This window comes from Sphaerodactylus townsendi, linkage group LG15, assembly GCF_021028975.2.
Source record: "Sphaerodactylus townsendi isolate TG3544 linkage group LG15, MPM_Stown_v2.3, whole genome shotgun sequence".
NCBI lineage: Eukaryota > Metazoa > Chordata > Lepidosauria > Squamata > Sphaerodactylidae > Sphaerodactylus > Sphaerodactylus townsendi.
The window spans coordinates 37499196-37523669 of record NC_059439.1 but is presented as its reverse complement, the minus strand read 5'-3'; the positions used below and the strand labels follow the sequence as shown (position 1 = coordinate 37523669).

Sequence of the window (24474 nt, the reverse complement as noted above, 5' to 3'; positions counted from 1 at the left end):
CCCCCCCCACCCCCCCCCCCCCCCACCCCCCCCCCCCCCCACCCCCCCCCCCCCCCACCCCCCCCCCCCCCCACCCCCCCCCCCCCCCACCCCCCCCCCCCCCCACCCCCCCCCCCCCCCACCCCCCCCCCCCCCCACCCCCCCCCCCCCCCACCCCCCCCCCCCCCCACCCCCCCCCCCCCCCACCCCCCCCCCCCCCCACCCCCCCCCCCCCCCACCCCCCCCCCCCCCCACCCCCCCCCCCCCCCACCCCCCCCCCCCCCCACCCCCCCCCCCCCCCACCCCCCCCCCCCCCCACCCCCCCCCCCCCCCACCCCCCCCCCCCCCCACCCCCCCCCCCCCCCACCCCCCCCCCCCCCCACCCCCCCCCCCCCCCACCCCCCCCCCCCCCCACCCCCCCCCCCCCCCACCCCCCCCCCCCCCCACCCCCCCCCCCCCCCACCCCCCCCCCCCCCCACCCCCCCCCCCCCCCACCCCCCCCCCCCCCCACCCCCCCCCCCCCCCACCCCCCCCCCCCCCCACCCCCCCCCCCCCCCACCCCCCCCCCCCCCCACCCCCCCCCCCCCTCTCCTCTCTCCCCCCGCACCCCCCCCCCCCCCCGCCCCCCTCCACCCCCAAGCCCGCCCCCCCCCCCCCCCCCCCCCCCCCCCACCAATGCCGGCAGAGGATGATGGGAACTGTAGTCCATAACATCTGGAGGGCCGCAAGTTTGACACCTGTGCTTTAGCCCCTTACAGACTGACAATATTCCAGGGTATAAGTTTTTGAGAGTCAGAGCTCAGAAAAGTAAAAATGGAGATCCTGAGTCCTCATATCCTAGTCAGAAGATGTTGCAAAGAAAGATGCACAGGGCAGTGTGAGAATGTAATCATCTTTATTAGCACAGGGGGAAAATGTTCTAAGGACAGCAAATTAGAATTTGTTGTGAGGTAAGAATCCTGTGTCAAGCTGATTACGTTTTGCATTGTGCTTCTGCAATCCCGTTCCCCGTTCTTTGCAATATGCCTCTGACCTTACTGGGATACAACGACTTGGGGATCTCCATTCCGATTTACATCCGACAAAGAGGGTGTTGACTCTTCGAAAGCTGATAACCCTGGAAGGTTATCTTGTGGGTCTCTAAGGTGCTTCTGAACTCGGGTGTAGCTCTCACGCATCTGTGTCTAACGCTGGTGTTTTCATCAGCATTTGTGAAGCTGTTCCCAGCTATTTTATCAGCAGCGGAGGACTGGTCCCCAGGGCTTTGGCCGTGAGCGTGTGCGTTTGATGCCCGTCTTCTTGTTCAGCATCCAGCACAATGCCGCTGCTCAGTAAACGTTTGGTGGGAAGAAAGCACGGGGCCTAGGCAAAGGGCCCTCCTGCAAGCAGCTGTTATTTTTGTATGAACAGCTGCTGTGGCTGGCTGCGTATCAGCAATCCCAGCAGAGCCACCGGGAGAACCTCGCTCATTCTGGCAGCCAGCGTTTTATGAATGGGGTTTTCTTTGCCCAGCTTAGCCCCTGGGAGCCAAAAGGGAAGCAGCGGAGAGTTGCCACATCAGGGTGAATCAGGGCTGGGAGCTGCTGACGGCCTCCTCGCCGCTTGTTCCAGGCCTGGCCACGGCCTCTTCCTCCTCCTCCTCCTTATTTATTTTACTTAATCTGTATTTTATTTCTTTTTCTGCCTCCTCTTCTCCAGGGTCACACCAAGGGCCCCTTCCTGGTCAGCGCTCCGCTGTCCACCATCATCAACTGGGAGCGGGAGTTCCAGATGTGGGCCCCCAACTTCTACGTGGTGACCTACACGGGGGACAAGGACAGCCGCTCCATCATCCGGGAGAACGAGTTCTCCTTCGAGGACAACGCCATAAAGGGCGGGAAGAAGGCCTTCAAGATGAAAGTAAGCGGGGACACGCACACGAAAACCTGCTTTAAACGGAATCTGACCCTTTGCCCGGAAAAGTTGGTGTTGTCTGCGGGAACCGGAGGCGGCTCCCCGGTGGTCTTTCGCGTCACTTCCTGCCAGGCCCCTTTTAATCAAAGGTGATGGGGATTGAACTCCTGACCTTCCACGTGCCAAGCAAATGTTCTTCCATTCAGCCACCACCCCTACCTACATAGCTCCAATTGGTATGATGTAGTGGTTAAGAGCAGGTGCACTCTAGAAGAAGAAGAAGAGTTTGGATTTATACCCCCCTTTCTCTCCTGCAGGAGACTCAAAGGGGCTGACAATCTCTTTGCCCTCCCCCCCTCACAACAAACACCCTGTGAGGTAGGTGAGGCTGAGAGAGCTCCGAGAAGCTGTGACTAGCCCAAGGCCACCCAGCTGGCGTGTGTGGGAGTGTACAGTCTAATCTGAATTCCCCAGATAAGCCTCCACAGCTCAGGCGACAGAACGGGAAATCAAACCTGGTTCCTCCAGATTAGATACATGAGCTCTTAACCTCTACGCCACTGCTGCTCCTAATCTAATCTGGAGAACTGGGTTTGATTCCCCTCTATGCCTCTTGAACTGTGGAGGCTTATCTGATGAACCATATTAGCTTGTGCACTCCCAACACATGCCTGCTGGGTGACCTTGGGTGAGTCACAGTTCTTCCGAGCTCTCTCAGCCCCACGTATCTGTTAATGTGAATGTAGGCTTAGTTCCGAATCCGAAGAGGAGGGGTACTCCTTCTTGGGGAGGCCCCTGGAGCCCAGCGGGGCTGAAACCCTCCTTCTTCCACAGAGAGAAGCTCAGGTGAAGTTCCACGTCCTCCTCACCTCCTACGAGCTGGTCACCATCGACCAGGCTGCTCTGGCGTCCATCCGGTGGGCCTGCCTCGTCGTGGATGAAGCTCACCGGCTGAAGAACAACCAGTCCAAAGTGAGTGGTGAAGCCACGTATGGCTGGCATGGAGCAGGTTTCCGGGGGGTGGGGTTGAGGAGCTCTCCTTTGAGCAAGGGGAGGGGGGCAAGGCCAGCAGCCCTAACAGCAGCCCCTGCTCTTGGCTCCAGTTCTTCAGGGTGCTAAATGGATACAAGATCGACCACAAGCTGCTCCTGACGGGGACTCCGTTGCAGAACAACCTGGAGGAACTGTTCCACCTGCTGAATTTCCTTACACCTGAGAGATTCAAGTATGGCCAATCTGCTCTCCCTTTCCCCGTTGCAGTCAGTCATTGAGATGCTCTCAAATGGCAAAGGGGCTGGAGTGGATGTCATAGGGCGGGATTGCCAAAGCGTGAAGGAGGACTCACTCTGGGTTCATGTAAAGCATAGGTATCAAACTCGCGGCCCTAGATGTTATGGACCACAGTTCCCATCATCCCTTGCCAGCATGATGCTGGCAGGGGATGATGGGAACTGTAGTCCATAACATCTGGAGGGCTGCGAGTTTGACACCTGTGATGTAAAGATTTTACCAGGATGCTTCTGAGCATTTCAATTCTTGAAGGAATGACTCCCTCTACTGGTCAGATGTGCACATTGCCACCAGATTGACCTGGCCTCTTGGTCGGTGGAGTTTCTGCTCTTTGTAAACAGTCATTTTTAAAGATTCTGATTTCTTCCCTTTTAAATTCTCTTCAGGTGAAGTGTTCACCAGCAAAGTTGCTTCCTCCTTGGCTTGAGGTGCCTTCCCTTCCTGGTCTGACGTTTTATCTGGCCAGATGTATAAATGAGAAAATGCTGAAGCAGCTGGAAACGATAGAATGGAGATTTGGCCACTGTTGTCAGCTACAGCTCCCAGAGCAAACAGTGAAGGGGTCTTAGCCTGTAGCATCATGCTGCACTTCTTCAGATGCGCTCAAGCTAACCCAGTTTTGTTAGACCTCGGAAGTTAAGAAGGGTCAGCCCTGGTTGGTACTCTTGGCAGAGTCCTCATGACGCAGAGGAGTGGCAGACTCAGTGATTGAAGCTAAATGTTTATTAGGCAACTCCTTTTCAGACAGGAAAGCCGAAGGACACAGATAGTCCCTCGCTAGTTAGGGAAGGAGGGAGAGAAGACTCCCGAGAAGGAGTAAATTAGACCTGAGACAAACAGTCTAAGGCAGTAGTGGCGAACCTAGGGCACTCCAGATGTTCATGAACTACAATTCCCATCACCCCCTCCCAGTATGGCCAATTGGCTATGCTGGTAGGGGCTGATGGAAATTGTAGTCCATGAACATCTGGAGTGCGATAGGTTCACCACCACGGGTCTAAGGACAGACAAGAGGTGGCACAAAAGGAAAGGAAGGTCTCTAACCTGACAGCCCTATCAAGCTGAGCCTTTGCCCACCCTCTGGTGGGTGTTCTCAGTTCCTTTGCATGCGAGACATTGTTACTTCCAACAGGTGGAAGACCACCAGGGAAGTCCAGGGTTGCTAGGCAGAGGCAGGTAGCGGCAACTCCCCCCGGAAGTTTCTTGCCTGGGAATCATACGGGGTGGCCGTAGGTCAGCTGTGATGTGCCGGCACTTCCCACCACTGCCTGCTGATGCAGCTTTGTCAAGAAGAGAGTCTCTCCCTCTGCCTCACAATACTAGAACCAGGGGGCATTCATTGAAAATGCTGGGGGGACGAATAAAGACTAATAAAAGGAAACACCTCTTCACGCAATGTGTGATTGGTGTTTGGAAGATGCTGCCACAGGAGGTGGTGATGGCCACTAACCTGGTTAGCTTTAAAAGGGGCTTGGACAGATTTATGGAGGAGAAGTCGATTTATGGCTCCCAATCTTGATCCTCTTTGATCTGAGATTGCAAATGCCTTAGCAGACCAGGTGCTCGGGAGCAACAGCCGCAGAAGGCCATTGCTTTCACCTCCTGCCTGTGAGCTCCCAAAGGCACCTGGTGGGCCACTGCGAGTAGCAGAGAGCTGGACTAGATGGACTCTGGTCTGATCCAATGAGTCACAAGCCTTTATTGGCATAAAATAAACATACAAAATCAGCATACAAAATTTGCCCATTATTGCTCACAATTATAGACACTGGTACTAAAATACTAAATACTAAAATATATACATGGTCCTTCTGTAACTATAGGACATTCCTTCAGCTAAGTTAACTCACTTAAACGTCATCAGATACTGACAGAAGCTAGCAAAATTACTGCTGGCTATACGTGGTCATAATACATAGACATTGGTTGGTATTCATCTAGACTTACGTCTATTATTGTTAGCAGAAATTTTGCTACATTCTCACACACTGTGGGATCCATGTTGTTCAAAAGCATAGGTATCTTAAGAGCATCAGTTAGATTGTTATACAGAAATGGGATAAGTGCAGATTGTGACATTCTGATTTTTGCAAACCTTACACAATGAAAGAGGGTATGATCGAGTGTCTCCACCTGACCCATATTGCATGGACATAGCCTCCTCCGTTTGTCAATTTGTTGATATCTGCCATAGAGCAGCATAGAAGGCATTAGATTGAATCTGGCCAGTGTTAAAGCTCTTCTTAATTTAGGGTTGGTTGGTCTGATCCAGCTGGCTTGTTCTTATGTTCTTAAGGCCCTTGCTTTCACCTCCTGCACGTGAGCTCCCCAAGGCACCTGGTGGGCCACTGCGAGTAGCAGAGTGCTGGACTAGATGGACTCTGGTCTGATCCAGCAGGCTCTTTCTTATGTTCTTAAGGCCATTGCTTTCACCTCCTGCATGTGAGCTCCCAAAGGCACCTGGTGGGCCACTGCGAGTAGCAGAGAGCTGGACTAGATGGACTCTGGTCTGATCCAGCTGGCTCGTTCTTATGCCTTTCCCGGCCAACAGGCATGAAATGGTCCCAGAGGCGTTAGGCTAACAGCTACCTCTTCTCCTTGCCTGTAGCAACCTGGAAGGCTTCCTGGAGGAATTTGCCGACATCTCCAAGGAGGACCAAATCAAAAAGCTCCACGACTTACTGGGCCCCCACATGCTGCGCCGACTGAAGGCCGACGTCTTCAAGAACATGCCGGCCAAGACGGAGCTCATTGTTCGGGTGGAGCTCAGCCCCATGCAGAAGTACGAGAGTGGGTCTGGCGGGTTGGGCGGGGGAGGAACCAAGATCAGAATTGTGTGGGTCTGAGTGTTGTTGTTGTTGTTGTTGATACACCACACTAAAAGGCCGCCATCATTTTTATATTATTTTTCCTCGTAAAGCTTCTGTTTTTTTTTGTTTTGCCTCTTTTTATGAGGGTCTCGCCAGTCCTTTTTTTACTAGTCTTGCTAGTATGTTTCTTCCCCTCTTCTTCATCCACCCCCCAAAATCAGGAAATACTACAAGTACATCTTGACTCGCAACTTTGAAGCCTTGAATTCACGTGGAGGTGGGAACCAAGTGTCTTTGCTCAATATCATGATGGACCTGAAGAAATGCTGTAACCACCCCTACCTCTTCCCTGTTGCTGCAATGGTACGTCCCGCTCTGCCAGGCGGTTGGGATGGGTTAGGCCAGCGCACTCAGCTGGGGGGCGAGCTGTGTTGTGGAGTATGTGTCATCTCCAGTGAGAGGGTAAGCCCAGAGGTGGGATCCGGCAGGTTCTCACCAGTTCCCGAGAGTGGGTTACTAATTATTTGTATGTGCCGAGAGGGGGTGACTAATTGGGTCTGCTTTTCTGTTAGAAATTCCATTAGGTCCAAAAATCATCAAGTCCTGTTGTTTCCTATGGGGCTGGTTAGCCCCATAGGAAACGGGAATAATTCTCCCTGTTGGGCTGTTTTAAAAACATGTTTCAGAAATATGGTAAAGTTCCTTGTTTAAGGAAAGTCTCCTTCTTTTGATTTCTAGGAACAAAAATAAGTATTGGAAAGTATTAAGTATTCGACAGGCAGTCAATTAGAGGAGAGAAGTAGTTGTTTCTGTTGGCAGCAGACGATAGGACTTGCTATAATGAGTTTAAATGATGGACAGAAAGATACCAGCTGGAAATTAGGAACTTTGTTTTTTACAGTAAGAGTTTTTTACAGTAACGGAGAAATTATTAATGCCCCGCCCCCGGAATGCCCGCCCACGCCCCCGTCGTGCCCCGCCCAGCCCCATTGGCGCTACGCCACTGTTTGAATCCCGCCACCATGGGAACCTGTTACTAAAATTTTTGGATCCCACCACTGGGTAAGCCCTCCTGGTACTGGACTTCTGCTCTGACAGAAGCTGCTGTGTTTGCCTTGGCAGGAGTCCCCCAAACTGCCAAGTGGTGCCTACGAAGGGGGGGCGCTCATCAAGTCCTCTGGGAAGCTGATGTTGTTGCAGAAGATGTTGAGGAAGCTGAAAGAGCAGGGCCACCGGGTGCTGATCTTCTCCCAGGTGAGGTTGTGGTGGAATCTGAGCTGGGGTCCCCTTCATGCCGACTGGGGGATGATGGGGGGTGGGAGAGAGGTGTGGTGATTTCGCCCTCCCTCAATCGATAAGCTAGTTATGTGGTTCAGAGAGACTTCTAGCACTCAGTCCAGTCACAGCAGGGGAAACTTTCCTAAAGGTTATGGGGAGAAGCTTGCCCTGTGGATGCCGGTCTTGGTGGCCTGGTCGTGGCTAGATTGGGAGCGTGGGGAGGCACTTTGGCTCTTTGGCTCTAGTTGGGAGCGCGAAGACGCCCAAAGTCTCGCCTCATCCACGGACATCTTTTTCCAACCCAGATGACCAAAATGCTGGACCTCCTTGAGGATTTCCTTGACTACGAAGGTTACAAGTACGAGCGCATCGATGGAGGCATCACTGGCGCCCTGAGGCAAGAGGCTATCGACAGGTTCAATGGTGAGCATGCAGGCCGTGGGACCTGATGGGCAGAAGCCCTAGTATTTGGCTTGTGGTTGTATAGTTCCATCCAGGTGTCATTTGCAAGGGACAGGCACCAGCCCTGCTTCAGTAAGATGGGCAGGATGTGTTATCCGAAAATTCTGTGGACAACAAGCATGGGAGGGAAGGTGGTCAGATGAGTCAGGACAGCCAGAGAGAAAGCCAAGAAGGTTCTCAGCAGCAGGCATTTATTTATCCCACTTTTTGTATCCTGCCTTTTCTTGTGATTCAAGCCACGCCGTGTTCCCGTAAGCCAGAATGCCCAGTAGGGGAGAAAACTCGCAGCCTCTAGCATGAGCACAGCAACACAAATAGACATTTTGAGCAGGAGTCTGCATGGAAACCTGAAAATCCTAGCTTTTAAAAAATGTATAGTGCTTATAAACTTTAGTTTATAAGCTTTATAAACTTTAGTGCTTTTCAAAAAAGTACAGAGTTGGAACAGGTTGCTGTGATAGCCAGATACTAGAAGAAGGGCCACAAAGAAGAAGAGGAAGAGGAAGAGGAGTAGTAGTTTGGATTTATATCCCCCCTTTCTCTCCTGCAGGAGACTCAAAGGGGCTTACAATCTCCTTGCCCTTCCCCCTCACAACAAACACCCTGTGAAGTGGGTGGGGCTGAGAGAGCTCCGTAGAGCTGTGACTAGCCCAAGGTCACCCAGCTGGCGTGTGTGGGAGTGCACAGGCTAATCTGAATTCCCCAGATAAGCCTCCACAGCTCAGGCGGCAGAGCGGAGAATCAAACCCGGTTCCTCCAGATCAGAGTGCACCTGCTCTTAACCTCCTACGTCACTGCTGCTCCTACGCCACTGCTGCCACCATCCCTTGTTATGCTCACCCAGCTTCCTAAAAAAGCAGGCCTGTAGCACAATAAGCCTCCACAGCTCAGGTGGCAGAGCGGAGAATCAAACCTGGTTCCTCCAGATTAGATAGATGAGCTCTTAACCTCCTACGCCACTGCTGCTCCCACTGAAGGGGCACCTGAATCCTTTCCTGGTTGCTCTGTCTGTGCTGTGAAAGAGGGAAAGCCAAGTTCTATGCTCTTCAAGAGCTCTGACCTGCACGTGGTTCGTCTCTGGGGATCTGTTCCCAAGGAGCAAAGCCGTGACTCTGTTTCCGAGCGTTGGCTCTTCCCTTGGATCGTTTGCCCTCCGTTCCTGTTCGCTTGCTGAGGCCCCTGTTCCTTTTCAGCGCCAGGAGCCCAGCAGTTTTGCTTCCTGCTCTCTACCCGGGCCGGGGGTCTGGGCATCAACTTGGCCACAGCAGACACCGTCATCATCTTCGACTCAGACTGGAATCCCCACAACGATATTCAGGTAGATCCCCAGCTTTTCCTGCCTTTTTGTCTCCTGGATGCTTTCCCCTCAGAGATGCCTGTTCAGGGGAAGGCAGACACTCACAGAAGAACATAAGAAAGAGCCAGCTGGATCAGACCAGAGTCCCTCTAGTCCAGCACTCTGCTACTCTGCTACTTGCAGTGGCCCACCAGGTGCCTTTGGGAGCTCACATGCAGGATGTGAAAGCAATGGCCTTCTGCTACTGCTGCTGCCGCTCCTGAGCACCTGGTCTGCTAAGGCCTTTGCAATCTGAGATCAAGCAGGATCAAGATTGGCAGCCACAGATCGACTTCTCCTCCATAAATCTGTCCAAGCCCTTTTTAAAGCTATCCAGGTCTTAAAGCTATCCATCACCACCTCCTGTGCCCCTTTTACCCCATTCCCCCACATTATAACGCCGTTACAACGCCGGCAATGGCCGTTACAACGCAGCTGCTGACCCTTCCCGGCTACCTCATAAGAACATAAGAACAGACCAGCTGGATCAGACTAGAGTCCATCTAGTCCAGCACTCTGCTACTTGCCGTGGCCCACCAGGTGTCTTTGGGAGCTCACATGAAGGATGTGAAAGCAATGGCCTTCTGCTGCTGCAGCTCCCGAGCACCTGGACTGTTAAGGCATTTGCAATCTCAGATCAAAGAGGATCAAGATTGGTAGCCATAGATCGACTTCTCCTCCATAAATCTGTCCAAGCCCCTTTTAAACACTTGATGCCTTTTAACACTGGATGCCTTGGGAAAGCTACTTTCTGGGCTGAATGGGTGGGCTGTGGTGGTGGAGCTATGTGTGTGTGTGTGTGTTTGCCTCTGGCTTTGTAGTCTTCTGATGTCGTTGCCCCCAGGCTACAGCCAATCGTCTCTGCTTTGTCTTTTTTGGACAAATAGATTGCTATGGAAAGGAGCCAGGGGAGGATGAATATTTTTTTTTTCTCGGGGCTGGATTTTTAAGTGCCTTTGCTTGCCTGAAAGAGAAATAACGCTTAAACTTAAATAAAGCGGTCTCAGGTAGCTGGATTGGGCCAGTCCAATTTTCACAGCACTATAGATTTTGAATGGATGAGTGGGGGGTGTACGTGATTGATAGGCTGCCCCGCATGAAGTCTGTTTAGGAAAATGGAAATCCAATCACTCCTGCTGACTAGGGTTGGTATTTATTCCCTCCTTTCACCTGTATGGAAGGCCAACAGAGGGCTGGAAATAAGACTTGGGGAATGACAGATTCCTCTTCTGGGGGGAAGAATTAGGACTAATAAAAGGAAACACTTCTTCACGCAACGTGTGATTGGTGTTTGGAATATGCTGCCACAGGAGGTGGTGATGGCCACTAATCTGGATAGCTTTAAAAGGGGCTTGGACAGATTTATGGAGGAGAAGTCGATCTATGGCTACCAATCTTGATCTCAGATTGCAAATGCCTTAGCAGACCAGGTGCTCGGGAGCAGCAGCAGCAGAAGGCTATTGCGTTCACATCCTGCACGTGAGCTCCCAAAGGCACCTGGTGGGCCACTGCGAGTAGCAGAGAGCAGGACTAGATGGACTCTGGTCTGATCCAGCAGGCTCTTTCTTATGTTCTTAAGGCCATTGCTTTCACATCCTGCACGTGAGCTCCCAAAGGCACCTGGTGGGCCACTGTGAGTAGCAGAGAGCTGGACTAGATGGATTCTGGTCTGATCCATCTGGCTTGTTCTTATGTTCTTATGTTCTGTTTTGCATAGTAAAAGAAAACCCCAGTGAGGTGTTTTTTCCAATGTCAGAGCCTTCAGCCATGACAGTCCTGAAGTCCAAATCTGGACCTCCCCCCGCTGCTCTCGCTCTTCGTATCGCAGCCGTCCCGTCTCTAATTTGTCCCGTCTCCTCCACCCCACCACTTCCCCAGGCTTTCAGCAGAGCTCATCGCATTGGCCAGGCCAACAAGGTGATGATCTACCGCTTTGTCACACGGGCCTCAGTCGAGGAGCGGATCACGCAGGTGGCCAAGCGCAAGATGATGCTGACGCACCTGGTGGTGCGCCCAGGACTGGGCTCCAAGTCAGGCAGCATGTCCAAGCAGGAGCTGGACGACATCCTAAAGTTCGGCACCGAGGAGCTCTTCAAGGATGAAAACGAAGGTGAGGGTTTTGCAGCGGCAGGAAGCAGACAAGGGCAGCCCTGTGGCCGTTTGAAGACGAAGAAGAAGAGTTTGGATTGATATCCCCCCTTTCTCTCCTGTAAGCAGACTCAAAGGGGCTGACAATCTCCTTGCCCTTCCCCCCTCACAACAAACACCCTGTGAGGGAGGTGGGGCTGAGAGAGTTCCGAGAAGCTGTGACTAGCCCAAGGTCACCCAGCTGGCGTGTGTGGGAGAGCACAGGCTAATCTGAATTCCCCAGAGAAGCCTCCACAGCTCAGGCGGCAGAGCGGGGAATCAGACCCGGTTCCTCCAGATTAGATACACGAGCTCTTAACCTCCTACACCACTGCTGCTCCAAGAAGAAGAGTTTGGATTAATATCACCCCTTTCTCTCCTGTAAGCAGACTCAAAGGGGCTGACAATCTCCTTGCCCTTCCCCCCTCACAACAAACACCTTGTGAGGTAGGTGGGGCTGAGAGAGCTCCGAGAAGCTGTGACTAGCCCAAGATCACCCAGCTGCCGTGTGTGGGAGTGCACAGGCTAATCTGAATTCCCCAGATAAGCCTCCACAGCTCAGGCGGCAGAGCTGGGAATCAAACCCGGTTCCTCCAGATTAGATACACGAGCTCTTAACCTCCTACGCCACAAATCCCTGCACATCTTGGGGGAACTGAGCAGCCGTTTCCCAAGCCTCGGCCTTCTCTTCTCCCCCCAGGGGAGAACAAAGAAGAGGACAGCAGCGTCATCCACTACGACAACGAAGCCATCGCGCGCCTGCTGGACCGCAACCAGGATGCCACCGACGATGCAGACGTTCAGAACATGAACGAGTACCTCAGCTCCTTCAAGGTGGCCCAGTACGTGGTTCGGGAGGAAGACAAGGTGAGAGGGAAAGAGAGGGGACCAGGTGGCCGTGACTGGAGCCTGGGATGACGGCTGTGGGTGGTCCGTGGGGGTCTTGAGCATCTGCTGGCACACGCGGCGCCCCCGACCGACCCTTTCCCCGCCAGATCGAGGAGATCGAGCGGGAGATCATCAAGCAAGAAGAGAACGTGGACCCCGACTACTGGGAGAAGTTGCTGCGGCACCATTACGAGCAGCAGCAGGAGGACTTGGCCCGCAACCTGGGCAAAGGGAAGCGGGTGCGCAAGCAGGTCAACTACAACGATGCTGCCCAGGAGGACCAAGGTGAGTGCTTGACGGGCCCCTTGGAGAGATCTCAGGTGTGCCCTTGAGTGTTGGGATAAGTGCTCCTGGTAGTTGGGAGATTATCCCTATTCATAGTTAGCAGAGCGGCACGGGTGGCTAGAACACCGCAGAAGCCTGACCTCGTGTTCGTGCGTGTGCGTGATGGATCCCAATGTGCGGCAAGCTTACACAAAAGAAAGTCGGAGTCAGTTGTAGTTTCTAGTCTAATAAAAAGAGTATTTATTAGTGAACTCCATTCTGGATAGAAAGGTAGGTAGATAGAGTCACTATGCTGTCTTAATCTAGCTCAGGGGTAGGGAACCTTTAACACTCAAAGAGCCATTTGGACCCATTTTCCATGGGAAAAGAAAACACTTGGAGCCGCAAATAATTTTTGACATTTAAAATAAAGATAACACTGTATATATTGGGGTTTTTTACCTTTTACTCGGCTCATTCTGAGAGGCGCATGGATGCGTCGGGCAAGGATGGGGCCAGTGGCTCGGCCTTACCGGCCGCCGGGAAAGCACCCGCCCCGCTCCAAAGGGGCAGGCGAGAGGGGAAGCCTCTCTTGCCCGCCTGCAGGATGGGGCCAGCGGCTTGGCTCATGGAGCCGCAGTGCAAGGGCAGAAGAGCCGCATGCGGCTCTCGAGCCGCAGGTTCCCTACCCCTGATCTAGCTGGATGGAGATGGATGCGCGGAGCATCCATCCTCTCTCTAGGCATGGTAGGAAAAAGAAGTGAGAAGGGGTCGAGGAAGAAGCCGGAAGGAAGGAAGTCCCTGAGAGTATCAGTCTAACATCAAAGGGATAGAACCAGCATGATAGAGTAAAGGTGTCAAATCCCTAGGTCCCTATCTAGCCACTGGCTCTCTAGTAAAAACCCCTCTGTAGGTGTAGGCAGGAAACAGCGTAAAGTCCTTCACTTCCAACACCCTTGAGCGTGCAAAGTTCCTTGGGCGGGGTGGGAAGTGCTGTCACTTTGCAGCCAATTTACGGCAACCCCTCGTGGGATTTCGAGGCAAGGGAGGAGCAGAGGTGGCTCTCTCCTGAGCCAGGGCTTTTGAGGGGGTTTGAACGGCAGGCGCCTTTTAAGGGGCAGGGGAGAGATTTGGGGAGCGCTGGTTTGTTTTGATTTCAACTGCAAATGTTTCCAAACTGTTATTGTTAAGCCGCCTTGAACCCCAAGGAAAGGCAAGATATAGATGTCGTAATAAATAAATTGAATCCCTGGGGATTTTTCAGACAACCAGTCCGAGTACTCGGTGGGCTCTGAGGAGGAGGATGAAGATTTCGACGAGAGGCCGGAAGGTGAGGACTTGCTTTTTCTTACTCCCTCGCCTGCCTCGGGCGGTTTCCTGCCCCGAACCTGCTCACTTTTCTGTACTACTGTCCATGAGCTTCTGTGTGAGCTGAGAAAAATGGGAAATTGACCAACCATTCTGGGGAGAATCCCTTTTCCTGCCGTGTGCGTTCGTTCCCGAATCTTGGCCTCCTCTGGCCTGCTCTGCCGTACTTCCCCTATCTGATAGCCCTGCTCTTTCACGCTGGCCCGCCTGAGCGTGATGAAAGGCTGCTTTCTATCACAGCGGCAGGCTGCACTTGCCTTTCTGGGCTCCCTGCCAGACCTTGGTGTGAGCCTGCCAGGGGACTGGGCTCCCTTCCTGTCTTCCCTGGGCCAAACGAGTGTGTGGCCTCAGGCTGGCCAGCGTGAGGGACTCTGGTTCGGCGAGCTCTTTCCCCTGCCAAGCCAGGAGGAGGCTTTCTGGGCGCCCGGCCATGCCTGTAGTCATGCTACGGTGCTGGAGGGATTTGATCCTAAGCCTCGTCTCGCACTCTGGTTGCAAGGTCGCCGACAGTCCAGACGGCAGCTCCGGAATGAGAAGGACAAACCTCTCCCCCCGCTCCTGGCCCGGGTCGGTGGGAACATTGAGGTGAGAGAGCAGCCCTGCAGGAAAACCCGCAAGTGATGGGATGAGGCGGGGTGGTTTGGGGTCCCTTCCCTATCAGCCCTTGGCTCTGTGGAATGCCAAGTAGGGTTTTACCAGAGAGGGGAGGATCCTTTCTATGCAGCCGGCATAAGAGAAGGGAGGTGTGTTTGGGGCAGGCTGATCGGTTGAGGGACGAGGTGTTTGCGAAGGCACCAGGGTTCATTGCAGTGATGCCAAAGAATGTTACCAAACGGTTCACTGTTTGCCTTCTCAAGGGGTGAGTGAGTTGCCAGGAAGGATGGCTCCTCCTCCTCCTAGCAATGGCCTACTCCAAGTGCCCCGGGTCTTCTCGTCACAGTGGCTAACACCGGTGCTTCCTTGCTCTCAGGTCCTGGGTTTCAACACTCGCCAGCGCAAGGCCTTCCTGAATGCTGTCATGCGCTGGGGCATGCCTCCCCAAGATGCCTTCACCTCCCAGTGGCTGGTCCGGGACTTGCGGGGCAAGACGGAGAAAGAATTTAAGTAGGTGATTGCCTCCGGGGTAGGCAAATTGAGAGCGTTCAAGGAAGCAAGGGGGCTGTGGCTCAGTCCTGGAGCAGCAGTGGCATAGGAGGTTAAGAGTTCGTGTATCTAATCTGGAGGAACCGGGTTTGATTCCCTGCTCTGCCGCCTGAGCTGTGGAGGCTTATCTGGGGAATTCAGATTAGCCTGTGCTCTCCCACACACGCCAGCTGGGTGACCTTGGGCTAGTCACAGCTTCTCGGAGCTCTCTCAGCCCCACCTACCTCACAGGGTGTTTGTTGTGAGGGGGGAAGGGCAAGGAGATTGTCAGCCCCTTTGAGTCTCCTGCAGGAGAGAAAGGGGGGGATATAAATCCAAACTCCTCCTCCTCCTCCTCCTCCGTCTTCTTCTTCTCCTTCTTCTCCTTCTCCTTCTCCTCCTAAACTAATTGCAGAGCGCTGTCCTCCTTGATTAGAAGCACTATTGTACTTTTGAAAAACCTTGACCTGCCTTTAACAGCCTTGAAGTATAACGAGGCCAGTTACTTATCTAGAATCTGGCTAGCTGTTATCTTTGTGTCAAGATTATACTGCTGTGCCGTTCTAAACTGTATACAAAAAGTTTTTTTTCATTACTCCAGTGGGAGAGATGTAATAATTTTTCCCAAACATCTTGTTATTGTGTTGTAAAATTATTTTTGGTTACTTATAAGTAAATTGCTACTCCAGTGGGAGACAAAATATTTGAAGTAATTATTGTAGCCTGGTTGGTACAAATTTTCTTCTTTTCACCTGATTCAATATAAGGCAACTTTGCGTGTGTACTTCCACCCTCAAGGGAAGATAGTTGTCAAACTCACTAGAGAGGGAGTGTGGCAAAACTCTGCCTCAGCGTGTACCCAGTACAGTAAGTCTGTGTTGTTACCAAGTCCCTTGAGCCCTTCGAAGAGGGGAGGTGTGGGGAATCTCAGGCCCTGCTTTGCCAAATGATGCCGCTTCTTACTCATCTGACGGTGCCTCTTGAACATTTCTGTCTGTTTTTCCTGGAGGGTGAGGTGGAGAGGACACCCTCCCCTCCCTCATGCAGACACAGAGCGACCCCTCAGAGGAGGGGGATCTGCGGCCCGGCGCACTGGGGAGCCTGAGGCGTGGCTTCTGCCAGGCTGGCTGACAGGAACAAAGATCTGGGGGCTTGCTGGGTGAAGATGAATGAGAAAGTCTGATGGCAAAGCCAAGGAGAGGAGGGGAGCAGCCAGGCTGGTCTCCAAGGCCTGCGGAATGTCCGGAAGCCATGTGGGATTCTCTACCCCTCTCTTTCCCATGGGTTTCTTCCACTAGTTTTTGGGGTCGCCAGCTGCTTTGGGAATCCCAGTCGCGAGAGATCTGCAGCTGAACTTTTGGCCAGGATTCTAGGCCGGCCTACGATTTAACCCACCTTTTTTTTTTTTTGCTTTATTGCATTAGATTTTTATATACACTCATTTACATTCAAAATAAATCATAACTAGTTTATAAACTCGTAATAACATCATAACTAGATTACAAACTCGTAATACATTGAATAATTTTCCATTTTTCATCTTAACATACATTAAAATAGCTTCCGCATTTACATACCAACTTCTCCATTATATTTATCACGATATAATTGGTTATAATTATTTTATAGTTCTATTATGTGTTACACTTCTTAAATTATATCCAAGATCACATATTTTTGTTTTGACTTGTCTTCAATGTATTTAATCCATAATAACCATACATTCTTGAATTTTCCATTATTCTCCAGTTTTTCAAATCCTGAAAGTTTTGCTATCTTAACTAGATCCATAACTTTATGTCTCCATTCTGTTATTGAAGGAACTGTTTGTTGACACCAATATCTGGCTTAACATAATCCTAGCCGCCGTTGATAAGTATTGAAGTAAAGTTTTATTTTCATTTATTTGTCTGTGGTCCCACATTCCTAATAAATATATTTCAGGGGTGCATTTCATATTCAGCTTTAAGATTTTCTGATTTAACCCACCTAATGCAAACCGTGGCAGCTTGCCAGATTCTCACAATACTAGAACCAGGGGGCATTCATCTCACAATACTGGAACCAGGGGGCATTCATTGAAAATGCTGGGGGGAAGAATTAGGACTAATAAAAGGAAACACTTCTTTACGCAACATGTGATTGGTGTTTGGAATATGCTGCCACAGGAGGTGGTGATGGCCACTAACCTGGATAGCTTTAAAAGGGGCTTGGACAGATTTATGGAGGAGAAGTCGATTTATGGCTACCAGTCTTAATCCTCTTTGATCTGAGATTGCAAATGCCTTAACAGACCAGGTGATCGGGAGCAACAGCCGCAGAAGGCCATTGCTTTCACCTCCTGCAGGTGAGCTCCCAAAGGCACCTGGTGGGCCACTGCGAGTAGCAGAGCGCTGGACTAGATGGACTCTGGTCTGATCCAGCTGGCTTGTTCTTATGTTCTTATGTTCTTTTGTTCTTATGAAGAAAGCGGCGCTCCATGTGCCAGGTCCGTCTTCAGCTGGTGGTTTTCTGCTTCCTCAGGGCCTACGTCTCTCTCTTCATGAGACACCTCTGCGAGCCCGGGGCCGACGGCTCAGACACCTTCGCTGACGGGGTGCCCAGGGAAGGGCTGTCGAGGCAGCAGGTCCTGACCCGGATAGGCGTCATGTCTCTGGTGAAGAAAAAGGTAAGGGAGCCGACCCCTGAGCCAGAGAAGCCGGGAAACGGCAAGGACCGAATCGTCCCGGTGGTTTTGCAGAGGGATAAATGTCTTTCCTATTCAGGGCCTTTTCCCCAAGGGAAGAAGAGAGCGTCTGGAATGTCTCAGGGTGTGTTGTTCACCAAGGAGTGTCTCTTTTGACAGTGGCGTAGTGGCTAAGAGCAGGTGCACTCTGATCTGGAGGAACCGGGTTTGATTCCCAGCTCTTCCGCTTGAGTTGTGGAGGCTTATCTGGGGAATTCAGATTAGCCTGCACACTCCCACACACGCCAGCTGGGTGACCTTGGGCTAGTCACAGCTTCTCGGAGCTCTCTCAGCCCCACCCACCTCACAGGGTGTTTGTTGTGAGGGGGGAAGGGCAAGGAGATTGTCAACCCCTTTGAGTCTCCTGCAGGAGAGAAAGGGGGGATATAAATCCAAACTCTTCTTCTTTTGCATGGGCAGGTGCAGGAGTTTGAGCATATCAACGGGCGTTGGAGCATGCCGGAGTTGATGCCTGACCCCAGTGCCGACTCCAAGAAGTCCTCCCGAGCCTCGTCCCCCACTATCAAAACCTCCACCACCACCCCGGACCCCAGCTGCACTAACACGCCCTGCACCTCCAAGCCAGGTATGCCCCCCAGGAACAAAGGATCCTGTGCTAGAGGATCCTGTGTTTCAAATCACAGATCTCTGGGAGTTTAGATTCAAGCTGACCGGGTACAGGAAAGTTGTTCCAGAGGATTTTAGCTATTAGGACAGTGATGGTGAACATTTTCAAGACCAAATTGCAACCCAAAACCCACTTATTTACCACAAAGTGCCAACATGGCAATTTAACCTGAATACTGAGGTTTTAGTTTAGAAAAAAACAGTTGGCTCCAAGGCGCGCATTACTAAGGAGTAAGCTTGGTGATAGTTGGTGGCTTTGCTTTGAAGCAACCGTGCAACGCTTCGAATGAGTGAATCACGACCCTAGGAGGGTTTAGAAGCAAGCCCCATTGCCAGCAACTGAGCTTACTCCCAGGTAAAGGATTGCGCTTTAGTTCTTCCCATGAAAACCAGTGGGGTTTAACAGCACTTAACAGGGTTACCTACACATCGTGCCCAGCAGCCCAGATGTGTATGGGGCGATTTTCCAAACTCGCCCCCATGACGAACTCTGTGCATATGTGCCCACAGAGAGGGCTCTGAGTGCCACCTCTGGCATCCGTGCCATAGGTTCGCCACCACTGTATTAGGATTTCTGAACTGCACTCTTGGTAAGAATCAGGATTGGATACAGAGATTACGTCGCTCCAGATGACTTCCAGCGTTCAAGGGATCTGAACTGAGCCATCTGGATTTATTTATTTTATTCAGTCTATAATCCCTCCCTTCTTATGTTTGTACTCGTTCATGGATGTGAACCCTGAATTTGGGCCACCTGTACTTAATCAAGTGGTTGCCACGTTCTATCAGCACTAGTGCAAAATAGACCAACGTTCAATCTGCTTAAATGTGCTACTAATTGAGAGTGACTCCAGTTCAGTTGAGTTGTGGCCCCGAAGGTATAAGATTGTAGGGAGATGCCTATTTGGAGAAGGAAAAGGATCGATGAGTATTCCCGGGGCTGATTATCCATCTCAACAGCTACGCCAGCTCCAAGCGACAAAGGGGACGGGGGGACCCTGGCCGAAAAGGAGGAGCCGGAGACCAAAGACGAGAAACCGGAGAAGGAGGCCAAGAGCAGTGAGAAAATGGACACAGAGGTTGGTGCTTCTACAGGGCAATCACTTCCACGCAGGCTCAAAAGAGAGCAAGGGGCTGTTGTGCGGTTTTTCTTTGCGGGAAATCTGGAAGGGAAGTTTCCAAAAGAACTAGTAGAGAAGGACCTTGTGGACTTGGAATAGGCCAGGGGCCCCGCCCTTCTCTGCTGCTCCTATTTCCCTTTTAAAAGGCCCCACCAGCTGCGATGGTTTATTTTTTAAATTCTTCTATTTAATTTTACACAAAAAATTGCATTCGACCTTTCTGCTCTTAGAAGGACTGCCCGGGCAGCTTATGGTTTAAAACCTACCAGATAAAATCCCTTTTTAATTCTTGAGATAAGTTAAAGTGCTAGTGCCACCTTCTGGCAGTGAAGAAACCGCAGCCGAAGAAGGCATCTCACTGCCCTTGAACGCTTTTGGGTCAACCATCACGTGGTTGCTGTTGAAAAAAAGGGTTGCTTCTCCGAGAGCTTAGGAACCACAGGACAGTCGTATGTGTGCCAAGTGGTTAAGAGCCAGTGGATTCTAATCTGGAGAACCAGGTTTGATTCCCCAGTCCTTCCCCTGAGTGGCAGAGGCTTATCTGACGAACCAGATGTGTTTCCGCACTCCTGCATTCCTGCTGGGGGACCTTGGGCCAGTCACAGCTCTCTCTGAACTCTCTCAGCCCCACCTGCCTCACAAGGTGTCTGTTGTGGGGAGAGGAAGGGAAAGGAGCTTGTCAGCCACCTTGAGTCTCCTTACAGGAGAGAAAGGTGGGGTATAAATCCAAACTTCTCCTCCTCCTCTTCTTCCTTATTTACAAAATTTGTATTCTGCCTTTCTGCCCTTACAAGGGACACCAAGGCGGCTGCCCTTGAGTCCTGCCCATCTTGACCCTGTCCTGAAAGCATTCTGATCTGATGGTACTCTGCACCCCCCCCCCCCTTTGCTCTGTGTTTCCCAGCCTTCAGCTCCTGAGCAACCCGTTTCTAAAACTTTCCCTGGGGAGAAAACAGAGCAGGAGCCGTCCAAGAAACCTGAGGAAGAGGGACCGACGGCCTCGGGAGAGAAGGAGCTGGAAGCTGAGCGTACAGTCAAGGAAGAGAGAGAGAAATCAGGTGCCAATTTGCGGGAGAGAAATCTGTTGTTTTGAAGTGTGTGTATGTTGGACGAGGGATCATGTTGCAGTGAACCGAAGATACATTTCCTCGCGTTCCTGGCTTTGTGTCGCAGAAGTGCTGTCTCGGTTGTGTTTGCAGTCTGGATTGGCACAGTCCAACTGCAGTAAAGAAAGCGTCTGCCTAGAGTGGTCAGACTGCTTCAGCCTTTTGTCCTTGGCAATTAATTTTCTATGATTCTATTTGGTGTGTTTAATATTGTGTGTTTCAGTTTTCTGTGATTCTCTGTTGTGTATTCCTGCATGGCAGGGGGTTGGACTTGATGGCTCTTGTGGTCTCTTTTAACTCTATGATTCTGTGAATTCTCCCGCTGAAGCAGCAAAGAAAAACAGCTTGCTTGGGTAATTCCCACCCCTTCCTTCAGGGCAGCAGGAACTAATTCGTTTCACTTCCTGTCTTCTGTAGTGGGAGTCACCCTTCCACAATTCTTTTTCTGCCTCAGACAGGGAGAACAGCATCGGCTCTGAGTCCTACACTTTCCTCTTTCCCTAAACATCGAGATTTTGTTCCGCATTTTGTTCCTATTTCTGCCTCACCTTTTTCTTTCATTTCTCCTCCTATCACCAGTACTCAGGCAGGGGTTTTTTTGAGAGGAATTAACACATGTTCTTTCCTGGCATTGACAAAAAAAAATTCTGAACCCGGAAAAGAACTTGTCTCAGTGGAAGCTGAGCCAACCTTCTCGGTTTCTCAGGAGGGCTACCCTGTTTCCCTGACTATAAGACATCCTCTGAAAATAAGACGTAGTAGAGGTTTTGCTGAAGTGCGAAATATAAGGCATCCCCCGAAAGTAAGGCATAGCAAAGTTTTTGTTTGGAAGCATGCCTGATGAACAGAACACAGAAAAATAAGACATCCCCTGAAAATAAGACATAGCGCATCTTTGGGAGCAAAAATTAATATAAGACACTGTCTTATTTTCGGGGAAACACAGTAGATATTTGGCTTTTGCTTTTATGAGGAAAATAAAGGAGATACTCTCAGGATTGCTGCAGAAATCCCATTCAGCGTGGCATGACCCGCTCATCTACCTTGGGCTCCTAGTACAGGTTGCTGGGGTTCCAGTGGACTGAGAGGCTTTGGGCCATGTCTGGCTTGACCCCTTCATGCGGTTCCTTTTTCTCAAAGTTCCAGAGGCTGAGCCAGAGAAAACTGCAGCAGACGAGAAGCCCGCTGAGAGCGAGGAGAGCAAGGAAAAGGCTGAAGGGGAGATACAGGAGGTGAAGAAAGGTAACCTGGGCCTCGACAAGCAAAGGGATTGGGGGGGGGGTGGGTTTCTTCCACCTGTGGCTGCTAGACATCTGTTTGGCAGCATGACTAAACCGGGGGCGGGCGCTCTTTGCATCAGTTGAACCTCTGCAGCAGTGATTCCCAAAGTGGGGTGGTGATGGCCACAGGTAGAAACATTAATACATATATCTTTCTGTTTAATTGTTATTAAAAATTTAAAAAGAAATTAATTTCCAGGGGGCGCTAAGTAATATTTTTTCTGGAAAGGGGGCAGTAGGCCAAATAAGTTTGGGAACCACTGCTCTACAAGATTTGAGCTGGCAGCCTGCCAAGTCCTGGAGACGTTCGAGGTCTTTTGACTTTGACTTGGCTTGTGAGAAAGGTCTCACGGCAGCCGGGTGAGCGGGAGATGCCAGTCTCTCCTCCCTTGGGTGTACCTTTGCGGGCTGATTCCCTGTGGACGGTGCGTGTGGTTAAGAGTGTGGGGTGGCCTCTGTAAAAAAAAAAAAAAACATTTGGGAAGAGAAGATATGTTTCCAGCAGGGAGATACGGGGAATTTGGGGGTAAGCTCCTTTCGCCCACTTTTCCGTTTTAACCGTCCCGTTCCAAAGAAGAGGCGAAGCCCGAGAGGGAGCTGGGAAAAGAGCCCAAAGCCGGCGGCCTCAAAGACGACGGCCGGAACAACGTCAAGAAAGAGGACAAGGCGGAGAAGCCCCGCTTCATGTTCAACATTGCTGACGGCGGCTTCACAGGTGAGGCAGCGTGGCGTGGGGAGACGAGGCGGCAGGTACGCTTGTGCGGCACTAGGGCAGCGGGAGCGTGGCGTCCGCTCAAGTCACAGCAGCCTGTTCGGGCCGTTAGGGAAAGGAAGTCAGCACAGTGTCCTGTGTGCGTGTGCATGGGTGCTGGAGGTCCCTGGCCTCTCAATGACGCGGCTGACGTCCACTCGGGCCAGGGCCTTTATGGCTCTGGCGCCGGCCTGGTGGAACGCTCTCCCACCAGCTGTCCGGGCCCTGCGGGATCTTGGAGAGTTCCGCGGGGCCTGTAAGACCGAGCTGTTCCACCGGACCTTTGGAGAGACCAGCTGCTGAGGGTGCCCCAGCCCCCTCCCCTCTGTTCCATAAGGGTCCCTAACACCATCGGCACCCATTATTCTTTTTTGGGAGGGTTGCGTAAGGGTTTCGTGGGACGCTGTTTTAGGACATAACTGTTGTTTTAAATTGTATTTATGATTTTATATATTATGTTTTATACTGTACACCACCCTGAGCCCTTCAGGGATAGGGCGGTATATTAAATCAAATTATTATTATTATTATTATTATTATTATTATTATTATTATTATTATTATTATTATTATTATTATTATTATTATTATTATTATTATTATTACACAATAATACACACAATAATAATACACAATAATAATAACAATAATAATATCGAGTCGTCAATACATCACACAGTCCCCAGATGCTTGGGAAAGTAACCGGACGCGTGTGATGTAATACAAAATCCAGCATATTGATCTTGCTTGCTGTGTGTAACTGTTTTGTATCAATAATAATAATAATAATAATTAGTTGGACGATGCATTGTGCGAGCAGCTATCATGCAGGTATTGCTCCAGCTGCTTGAAACAGTCGATGCTCACTCAGTTGTTCTGGATGCGGAACCAAGGTGCTTAATTTTTGGCTGTTTGTCCTGTCCATGTTGGTTCATGTGGATCTCTTTCACTTTCAGAACTCCACACCCTGTGGCAGAACGAGGAGAGAGCCGCCATCTCCTCCAGTAAGCTTAATGAGATCTGGCACCGCCGGCATGACTACTGGCTACTGGCTGGCATCGTCCTGTATCCTTTCTGGACTCATTTGTGCCCTTGAGGTGGAGGGGAGGGTCTCTCCCTCCCCCCCCCCCCAGCTTTGTGGACTAGTGGGAGAACCAATTCTCCTACTCGCAACCAGCCAACCAGGGAAGGGCCATTGATCAATGGCCGAGCACCTGCTTAGCCTTCAGAAGGCTCCAGGTTCAATTCCTGCCATCTCCAGATGAAAACATCAAGCAGGAGGTGATGTGAAAATCCTTTACCTGAGATCCTGGAGAGATTGACTGGATGGCCTGTTTTAGCAGAAGGCAGCTTCATGTGTGACCCCCTTCCCCTCCCCCCACTTGAATCAGGAACTTGGAATTAGTGCCTCCCGTGGTGGTGGGGGAGTGTGTAGACCAGGGGTCTTCAAACTATGCCCCCCCAGATGTTCATGAACTACAACTCCCATCAACCCTGCCATTTGGCCATGCTGGCAGGGGCTGATGGGAATTGTAGTCCATGAACATCTGGAGGGCCATAGTTTGAAGACCCCTGGTGTAGACCCTAAAGGTGGGAAGGAAACACTCTGTTGGAGATTGTAGACGGTCGCTAGTGGTTGTGGCAGAGAAGAACATAAGAACATAAGGAGGAGCCTGCTGGATCAGACCAGAGTCCATCTAGTCCAGCACTCTGCTACTCGCAGTGGCCCACCAGGTGCCTTCAGGAGCTCACCTCCAGGATGGGAAAGCAATGGCCTTAAGAACATAAAAACTAGCCTGCTGGATCAGACCAGAGTCCATCTAGTCCAGCACTCTGCTACTCGCAGTGGCCCACCAGGTGCCTTTGGGAGCTCACATGCAGGATGTGAAAGCAATGGCCTTCTGCTGCTGCTGCTGCGCTCGAGCACCTGGTCTGCTCAGGCATTTACATTAATGTCACTCAGTGTTGGGTGATCTGTGTGTGCCTTTCTGGGGAGAAGCCGCCAGCTCGTCCCCTTCAGCCACCGAAGTTCCTTAACGCCCACCGT

General features: G+C 51.5%; 1 protein-coding gene across 1 annotated transcript in view; it reads left to right on the top strand.

Annotated features, from left to right (window-relative positions):
- The first annotated feature begins 1680 nt into the window (after positions 1-1680).
- The window catches only part of LOC125444777 (chromodomain-helicase-DNA-binding protein 3-like), a 28676-nt gene continuing 5882 nt past the window's right edge, over positions 1681-24474 (top strand). The window contains exons 1-21 of the mRNA XM_048517434.1: positions 1681-1878; positions 2707-2844; positions 2976-3097; positions 5771-5944; positions 6194-6335; positions 7095-7226; positions 7556-7673; positions 8906-9030; positions 10927-11158; positions 11876-12042; positions 12171-12348; positions 13592-13657; positions 14195-14280; positions 14666-14799; positions 17341-17485; positions 17963-18128; positions 19130-19248; positions 20195-20348; positions 21537-21638; positions 22254-22391; positions 23384-23492. Coding sequence (XP_048373391.1) covers positions 1750-1878; positions 2707-2844; positions 2976-3097; positions 5771-5944; positions 6194-6335; positions 7095-7226; positions 7556-7673; positions 8906-9030; positions 10927-11158; positions 11876-12042; positions 12171-12348; positions 13592-13657; positions 14195-14280; positions 14666-14799; positions 17341-17485; positions 17963-18128; positions 19130-19248; positions 20195-20348; positions 21537-21638; positions 22254-22391; positions 23384-23492 — 2876 coding nt within the window. The 5' untranslated portion in view covers positions 1681-1749. The remainder of the gene's footprint in view (positions 1879-2706; positions 2845-2975; positions 3098-5770; positions 5945-6193; positions 6336-7094; positions 7227-7555; positions 7674-8905; positions 9031-10926; positions 11159-11875; positions 12043-12170; positions 12349-13591; positions 13658-14194; positions 14281-14665; positions 14800-17340; positions 17486-17962; positions 18129-19129; positions 19249-20194; positions 20349-21536; positions 21639-22253; positions 22392-23383; positions 23493-24474) is intronic.